This window comes from Triticum aestivum, chromosome 1B (genome assembly GCF_018294505.1).
Source record: "Triticum aestivum cultivar Chinese Spring chromosome 1B, IWGSC CS RefSeq v2.1, whole genome shotgun sequence".
NCBI lineage: Eukaryota > Viridiplantae > Streptophyta > Magnoliopsida > Poales > Poaceae > Triticum > Triticum aestivum.
The window spans coordinates 640101449-640109791 of NC_057795.1; the positions used below are offsets into that span (position 1 = coordinate 640101449).

At 53.1% G+C, this 8343-nt stretch overlaps 1 protein-coding gene across 1 annotated transcript; it reads left to right on the forward strand.

Moving 5' to 3' along the window:
- Window positions 1–203: 203 nt before the first annotated feature.
- LOC123098024 (uncharacterized) lies at window positions 204–1138 on the forward strand. The gene is made up of 3 exons (XM_044519898.1): window positions 204–275; window positions 352–576; window positions 685–1138. Exons 2-3 carry the CDS (start codon window positions 361–363, stop codon window positions 1015–1017), a joined length of 549 nt encoding a protein of 182 aa, XP_044375833.1. The 5' UTR covers window positions 204–275; window positions 352–360; the 3' UTR covers window positions 1018–1138.
- Window positions 1139–8343: the final 7205 nt, after the last annotated feature.

Genomic DNA, 8343 nt, shown 5'->3' on the forward strand with positions numbered 1-8343 from the left:
GACAAAGATGCGTGGTTTCCTGTGCGAAGCCCATGACCATGAGACGAAACGGAAACGATATCACATGCCGCACCGGACCCTCTCCTCTCTCTCCTCTCTAACGAGAAAGTAACAGCTCAGCTGGGCCGCGCGCCTGCGGCTCCTCGACACGTCTCATCGCATGCAGGCTCGCCAGTGCGTCGCTGCGTACAGTATATGTTAGGAGCACACCAAGGTTCAAGAAGCACATCACCAAGCTTGCAAGGAAGGGCCTCCCATCATCTGACGTACGTACGGTGAGTCTCCCCTCTCTTGGGGCTTCTTCATCTTCTTTCTTGTGTTTCTTTCTTGCTCATCTCTTCCAATCTGTAGCTTGGATCCATGGACATGGACTCCCCGCAGAAGAAGCTTGGATCCGTGGACGGCGGCAAGACGCCTCCTCTGCTGCTTGCGGCCCAGCTGGCCAAGAAGGCGATAGCCGCTTCTCCGTTCCCGGACGCACACCCGATGGCCAGCGCTTGGGCGTTCGTCACCGCCTGGTTCTTCCCCGTCTCCATCGTCTTGGGCTCCGCCATCGACCTTCTACTCTGCAGCCAGGTACGTAATAATTAACTAGGACTACGACCCGTACTTCTACTCTACTTCTACTATACCCCCCGGCTCTGGCTGGATGGATGCGCCAACTTTGTCTTCGTCTTCCTGCAGCTGCTGTGGTGCCTACTGGAGCGCGAGGGGGGCACGCCCATAGACAGTGCCCTCTGGATCGCGCTGTGGTGCTGCCCCGCACTCCAGGCGGTCGTGGCGGCGCTGGCTCTGCTGCTCCCGTCCCGCCACCGCCGGATCCGCCGTGCCCTTGCCTACCTCGCGGTCTCGGTCGCCATCGTCGGCCATTCTTTGATGGCCAGCCTCATCCCCCTCTCTGTCGCTGCCCATCCAGGGACAGGGCTAGGATACCTCCTGCTCATCGTCTTGTTCATCTGCGCCGCGGCGGCGCTGGCGCAGCTGCTCCCGTGCCTCCTGATGGGGTTATGTACCTAGGGTAGGGTCATGGACCTGATCTAAATACCTTATCCAAGGACATCCTTAGAAGAGGTCGCCTTCCAGTCGACCAACGAAGGACTCACTCGACTGACTTGAAGGACTCGACCACGAAGACTCACTCAACCACCAGGAGGTCAAGAGGCACTCTGCACTGCAACGGCCTGTAATAAAGTAGGCTTTATTACAGTAAAGACACTTTATGTGGGGCGTTACCAGTAACGCCCCAGACTTAACTCACCTTAAACCCTCTCCTACGTGGGCTGGCTGGGGTCCTGGCGCACTCTATATAAGCCACCCCCCTCCACAGGAAGAAGGGTTCGGCACCTTGTAACTCATATACTCTTAATCCACTCGACCGCCTCCGGACTCCGAGACGTAGGGCTATTACTTCTTCCGAGAAGGGCCTGAACTCGTACATCCCTTGTGTTTACAACCTCTCCATAGCTAGGACCTTGCCTCTCCATACCTACCCCCCACTCTACTGTCAGGCTTAGAACCACGACAGTTGGCGCCCACCGTGGGGCAGGTGTTTTAGCGATTTTGTGGAGAAGTTGCGATTCTTCCGAGTACTTTCATCATGGTGTCTGCTGGAGTTTTGGTCGAGAGTCGAGAGATCCGTCTCGGCACTCTCACCTTCATCGCCGACGACTCCGCGTGGCTCCAGGAGGCTCCACTCGACGTTGATGCGCTTCCCGTTCGCGGTGCGACGCATTTTCGCGCATGTGTCCGCGGCGTTCTGCTGCGGCAACCGTCAACCCCGTATCGGTCGGCTCCTCCATCGTCCACCCTCCCGGTCTCCCGCCAGCGCAAGCGCTCGGGCCGGCCGAGGCTTCAGCGATGGGTGAGGCACGCGGTGGCTCGCCAATCGGCCACCACCCAAGTTGTGGCAATCGAGCCCGACGAATCTCTCTACGGCTTGTTCGATCTGTCGACTGGCTCCGTAGAGACTGCATCCGAGTGCGGTAGCAGTGATCCAGCGGCGGAAATCTTGATGGTCGACGGGCCCCGCAGTCCCCCTGGCTTCGCCCGTGATGGTGGAGCAGGTGACGGAGGCGACCCCGCACGAGGCCACGAAGAGTACCAGCCCGAGCCACTCGACTCTCTGCAAAGAGAGGAACTTCGCCGCAGGAACGTGGATGCCCTGCGTACTCCTATCACAGGAGAAACCCCCGAGGCTCGTGCCTTAGAGGAGGCACGTTTGGCCAATTTGGCCGAACGCACTCGACTGGAGAATCTTCAGCGAGCACTTGACGAGCGCGCGCGGCAACGAGTTCCCGACACCAGTCGACGTCAACTCTTCCCGCCGACTCAGGTATATCGAACCCCAATCCAGAATTTAGCAGCTGCGACCCGTATAGCAGAGTCCATCCAGCCTTCGCAGTCGGAAGCTGGCAGAGGTTTGCTGCAGATCAGGGATCTGCTCCGGGCAGCAGGAGATCAGAATTCAGCCGTGTCTCAGTCGCGCAACAGAATTCACAGTCGATCCGTCACTGCGAATACGGTTCAGTCGGCTCACAGTCCCAGATCGCCTCCGCGGCGTGAAGGGCGCGAGAATCGGCGAGATCAATATGGCGACCGACTCGACCGAGATGATAGGCGTCGAGTGCCCAATTCCCCTCCGAGGGGTGGGTCTTACGCTCCTCGGTGGCAAGATGACAGGCGTCAGTACAGTACCGGGCGAAGGGTTCCAGTCGACCCCAGAGAACCAGGCTTCGACGCGCGATCCATTATCGTGCAAGGTTTGGTCGACCGGAACAGAGCCCATCGGGGCGGACTCGACAGAGATGCGCCCACAAGCAGTCGAGTGCATGTTTCCGGTCCTGAATGTTTCAGCAGAGCTATCAGGGCCGCAGTTATCCCTCCCAATTTCAGGTTGGCAACAGGAGTCAGCAAGTTCACTGGTGAGTCTAAGCCTGAAACTTGGCTTGAAGACTACCGAGTGGCAGTTCAGATTGGTGGTGGGAACGACGAGGTGGCCATGAAGCATTTGCCCCTCATGCTGGAAGGTTCTGCCAGGGCATGGTTGACTCAATTACCTCCTAGCAGCATTTACGCTTGGGAAGATCTGTCCCGAGTGTTCATCAGAATGTTTGAAGGAACTTGCAAGCGACCAGCTGGATTGACAGAGTTGCAAGTCTGCGTGCAGAAGGCTAATGAGACTCTCAGAGAGTATATTCAGAGGTGGATCACTTTGCACCACACTGTGGAGAACGTGTCTGATCATCAGGCAGTCTGCGCCTTCAAAGATGGCGTCAAGAACAGAGAACTGAGTTTGAAGTTTGGTCGAACCGGTGACATGACTTTGAGTCGGATGATGGAGATTGCTACCAAGTACGCCAACGGTGAAGAAGAAGACCGACTCCGAAGCGGCAAGCATAAGCCGAGTCAGTCGGAAAAAGGAAACACCAGTCGGAAACAGAAGCGGAAGGCTGAACCGGCAGCTCCTGGAGAGGCTCTGGCCGTGACTCAGGGAAAGTTTAAGGGGAAACCAAAAGGATCCTGGAACCCCAAGAAGGTAAAGGATAAAGAAGGGAACGACGTAATGGATATGCCATGTCACATCCACACGAAGAAAGACGAAGAGGGGAATATCATCTACCCGAAGCACACCACTCGCCAATGTCGACTCCTGATCCAGCAGTTTCAGGGAAAACAGTCTAAGGACAAGGAGAAGGAGTCGGACAAGGCTGAAGACAAGGAGGACAGTGAGGAAGGATATCCGCATATCAACTCCACTCTGATGATCTTTGCAGATGTGGAAATCAGGAGTCGACTGAAAGTCATTAACCGAGAGGTGAACATGGTTGCCCCAGCAAAAGCAAATTATCTGAAATGGTCTCAAATACCCATCACATTCGACCAATCTGATCACCCGACTCATATTGCCACCCCTGGGAGGCAAGCTTTGGTGGTCGATCCAGTTGTCGAAGGCACTCGACTGACAAAGGTGCTGATGGATGGTGGAAGCGGGCTGAATTTGTTGTATGCAGACACACTGAAAGGAATGGGCATTCCGATGTCCCGACTGAGCACTAGTAACATGAGCTTTCATGGAGTTATACCAGGGAAGAAAGCCGAGTCACTCGGCCAAATAGCTTTGGACGTGGTATTTGGTGATTCGAAGCATTTTCGCAAAGAAAAGTTGATGTTTGAGGTCGTGGATTTTCAGAGTGCATATCATGCCATTTTGGGGAGACCAGCTTACGCACGGTTCATGGCTCGACCATGCTACGTGTACCTCAAATTGAAGATGCCTGGCCCCAAAGGAGTGATCACTGTCACCGGTGATCGGAAAAAGGCAGAAGAGTGCTTTCAGAAGGGCTCAAAGATTGCCGATTCCCAGGTGACAACGGTCGAGTTCGAGGAATACAAGCAAAACGCAGATCCGAGTGACTTGCTGCGATCAAAGAAACCCGCCACAGAGTCTGCATTTCAGTCGTCCGGTGAGACGAAGCCTGTTCACATTCACCCGACCGACCCCGATGCAGCTCCGACCCGCATCTCCACAACACTCGACCCAAAATAGGAAGAAGCGCTCATCCAGTTCCTCCGTGAGAACTGGGACATTTTTGCATGGAAGCCCGCTGACATGCCAGGTGTTCCCAGGGGACTGGCTGAGCATCGCCTAAGAGTCGACTCGTCTGCAAAACCAGTCAAAGAGCATCTTCGGCGGTCCGCCGTCCAGAAGAGAAAAGCCATTGGTGAAGAAGTGGCTCGACTGTTGGCGGCAGGTTTTATCCGAGAGATATACCACTCCGAGTGGCTCGCTAATGTCGTCATGGTTCCTAAGAAGGACAAGTCGCTCCGAATGTGCATTGATTTTAAGCACATCAACCGGGCCTGCCCGAAAGATCATTTTCCTCTCCCTCGCATAGATCAAATTGTTGACTCGACCGCGGGATGCGAGAGGCTATCTTTTTTAGATGCCTACTCCGGGTACCACCAGATCCGTCTGTACGGACCCGACGAGGTAAAAACAGCTTTCATCACTCCATTCGGGTGCTTCTGCTATATCACCATGCCATTCGACCTCAAGAATGCCGGAGCCACATTTATGCGAATGATTCAGAAGTGTCTACTCACTCAAATCAGTCGGAATGTGGAAGCATATATGGATGATATCATTGTCAAGTCACGAAAAGGTTCCGACCTGCTCGCTGATCTCGCCGAAACATTTGCCAACCTCAGAAGATATGATATCAAGCTCAATCCATCAAAGTGCACATTTGGAGTTCCTGGTGGCAAGTTACTCGGTTTTCTCGTTTCCGAACGGGGAATCGACGCTGACCCAGAGAAGATTGGCACTATTCTCCGAATGAAACGCCCTGTGCGAGTGCACGATGTCCAGAAGCTTACTGGATGCTTGGCCGCATTAAGTCGATTCATCTCACGACTCGGTGAAAAGGCATTGCCTCTTTACCGACTGATGAAGAAGACAGACAAGTTCGAGTGGACTCCAGAAGCTGATGCAGCGTTTGCCGAGCTAAAAGCTCTGCTCTCCACCCAGCCGGTGCTTGCTGCTCCAGTCAGCAAAGAGCCTCTGTTGCTCTATATCGCAGCCACAGGACAAGTTGTCAGTACTGTGCTTACGGTCGAGCGGGAAGAAGAAGGAAAAGTTCTCAAAGTTCAGCGCCCAGTGTATTATTTGTCTGAAGTCTTGACTCCATCCAAGCAGAGATATCCTCATTATCAGAAGCTTGTGTATGGAATATACATGACCACAAAGAAGGTTGCTCATTATTTTTCTGATCATTCCATCACAGTCGTCAGCGACGCTCCACTATCAGAGATTTTGCACAACAGAGATGCAACTGGTCGAGTGGCCAAATGGGCGATTGAACTTCTTCCCCTTGATATCAAGTTTGAGGCAAAGAAAGCCATTAAGTCCCAGGCAATAGCAGATTTCCTCGCCGAGTGGATTGAACAACAGCAGCCGACTGAAGTTCACTCGGAGCATTGGACCATGTTCTTTGATGGCTCTAAGATGTTGAATGGTTCCGGTGCTGGGGTTGTCCTGGTTTCCCCCAGAGGAGATAAGCTCAGATATGTGCTCCAGATTCACTTTGATTCCTCCAACAATGAGGCAGAATATGAGGCCCTCTTATATGGGTTGCGCATGGCCATTTCACTCGGCGTCCGTCGCCTGATGGTCTATGGCGACTCGGATTTAGTGGTCAACCAGGTGATGAAAGAGTGGGACGTGAGAAGCCTAGCCATGACTGGATACTGCAGTGCAATGAGGAAGCTGGAAAAGAAGTTCGAGGGGTTGGAGCTCCATCATATACCCCGACTGAAAAATCAAGCAGCTGATGATCTAGCAAAGATAGGTTCCAAGAGAGAAGCCATTCCGAGTGGTGTGTTCTTGGGGCATATACACACTCCGTCAGTCAAAGAAGATCCTTTCACCGAAGAAACTCCACAGCCCAAGAGTGCCACAGATCCGACTGAAGTTGAAGTCCCAGCGGTGGTCGACTTGATCATGGAGGTTTTGGTGGTCATTCCCGACTGGACAGTTCCGTATGTCGCATATATCCTGAGAAAAGAGCTTCCGGAGGATGAGGAAGAGGCTCGACAGATCGTCCGTCGATCTAAGGCCTTTACCGTAATCAAAGGACAATTATACAGAGAAAGCGCGACTGGAGTTGGTCAGAAGTGCATAACACCAGAAGAAGGTCGACTCATCCTCAATGATATTCACTCGGGGACCTGTGGTCATCATGCGTCCTCTCGGACCATCGTGGCCAAAGCATACCGAGCCGGATTTTACTGGCCAAAGGCGAATGAGATGGCAAAAGAGATAGTGGATAAGTGCGAGGGATGTCAGTTCTACTCGAATATGTCGCACAAGCCTGCGTCGGCCCTGAAGACCATCCCACTCGTCTGGCCTTTCGCAGTATGGGGACTGGACATGGTCGGTCCTTTGAGAACAGGACGAAGTGGCTTCACGCATGTACTGGTGGCAGTCGACAAGTTCACCAAGTGGATCGAGGCTAAACCAATCAAGAGCCTTGACACCGGTACTGCTGTTAGCTTCATCAGGGAACTAATATTCAGATATGGAGTCCCGCACAGCATCATTACGGATAATGGGTCGAACTTTGACTCAGAGGAATTCAGAGATTTCTGCAACTCCCAAGGCACACGGGTCGACTACGCTTCAGTCGCCCATCCGCAGTCGAATGGACAAGCAGAGCGAGCTAATGGACTGATTCTTAAGGGATTGAAGCCTCGACTGATGCGTGATCTCAAACACGCGGCTGGAGCTTGGGTCGACGAACTTCCCTCAGTGCTTTGGGGGCTGCGGACCACACCTAATCGGTTGACCGGAAGAACTCCATTCTTCTTGGTCTACGGAGCTGAAGCAGTCTTGCCGAGTGATCTTCTCCACAATGCTCCTCGAGTTGAAATCTACAACGAAGCAGAGGCTGAACAAGCGTGGCAGGACGCAGTCGACCTTTTAGAGGAAGAAAGGGAGATGGCTCTGATCCGGTCGACCATCTACCAACATGATTTGCGTCGTTTCCACGCCAGAAATGTGAGAGGTCGAGCCTTCCAGGAAGGGGATTTAGTTCTCCGAGTGGATCAGCACAAACCACACAAGCTTGCTCCTTCTTGGGAAGGCCCCTTCATCGTCACCAAGGTTCTCCACAACGGGGCGTACCGTCTTTACAACGTCAAGCATAATATCGACGAGCCCCGAGCTTGGAACGCGGAGCTACTCCGCCCATTTTACACTTAAGTTTTATCACTCGGATGAGTTGCAATAAAGTACTTCTGTAGTTCATGGACCTCAAAATAATAGTGTCATAGTTCCTCCATAATTTCTGTCACTTCTTATTTTTGTCCAAATAAAATTCCCCCTCAGTGGGTGACTTAGCCGCGAATCCGTTTCGCCTAAGTTTGTAAAAATCCTACCGAGTGAAGAGCGGCCCTCTCACTCGGAGGCTTAGCTGCGAATCCGTTTCGCCTAAGTTATCAAAATCCTACCGAGTGGTAAGCCAGACTTTCACTCGGGGGCTTAGCTGCAGCCCTGTGCTCGCCTAAGTTGTAAAAAATCCTACCGAGTGAAGAGCAAGCCTCTCACTCGGGGGCTTAGCTGCAGTCCAAGCACTCGCCTAAGTTACAAAAATCCTACCGAGTGGAGAGCAACCCTCTCACTCGGGGGCTTAGCTACAGTCCAAGCACTCGCCTAAGTTACAAAAATCCTACCGAGTGAAGAGCGACCCTCTCACTCGGAGGCTTAGCTGCAGTCCAAGCACTCGCCTAAGTTACAAAAATCCTACCGAGTGAAGAGCGACCCTCTTGCTCGGAGGCTTAGCTGCA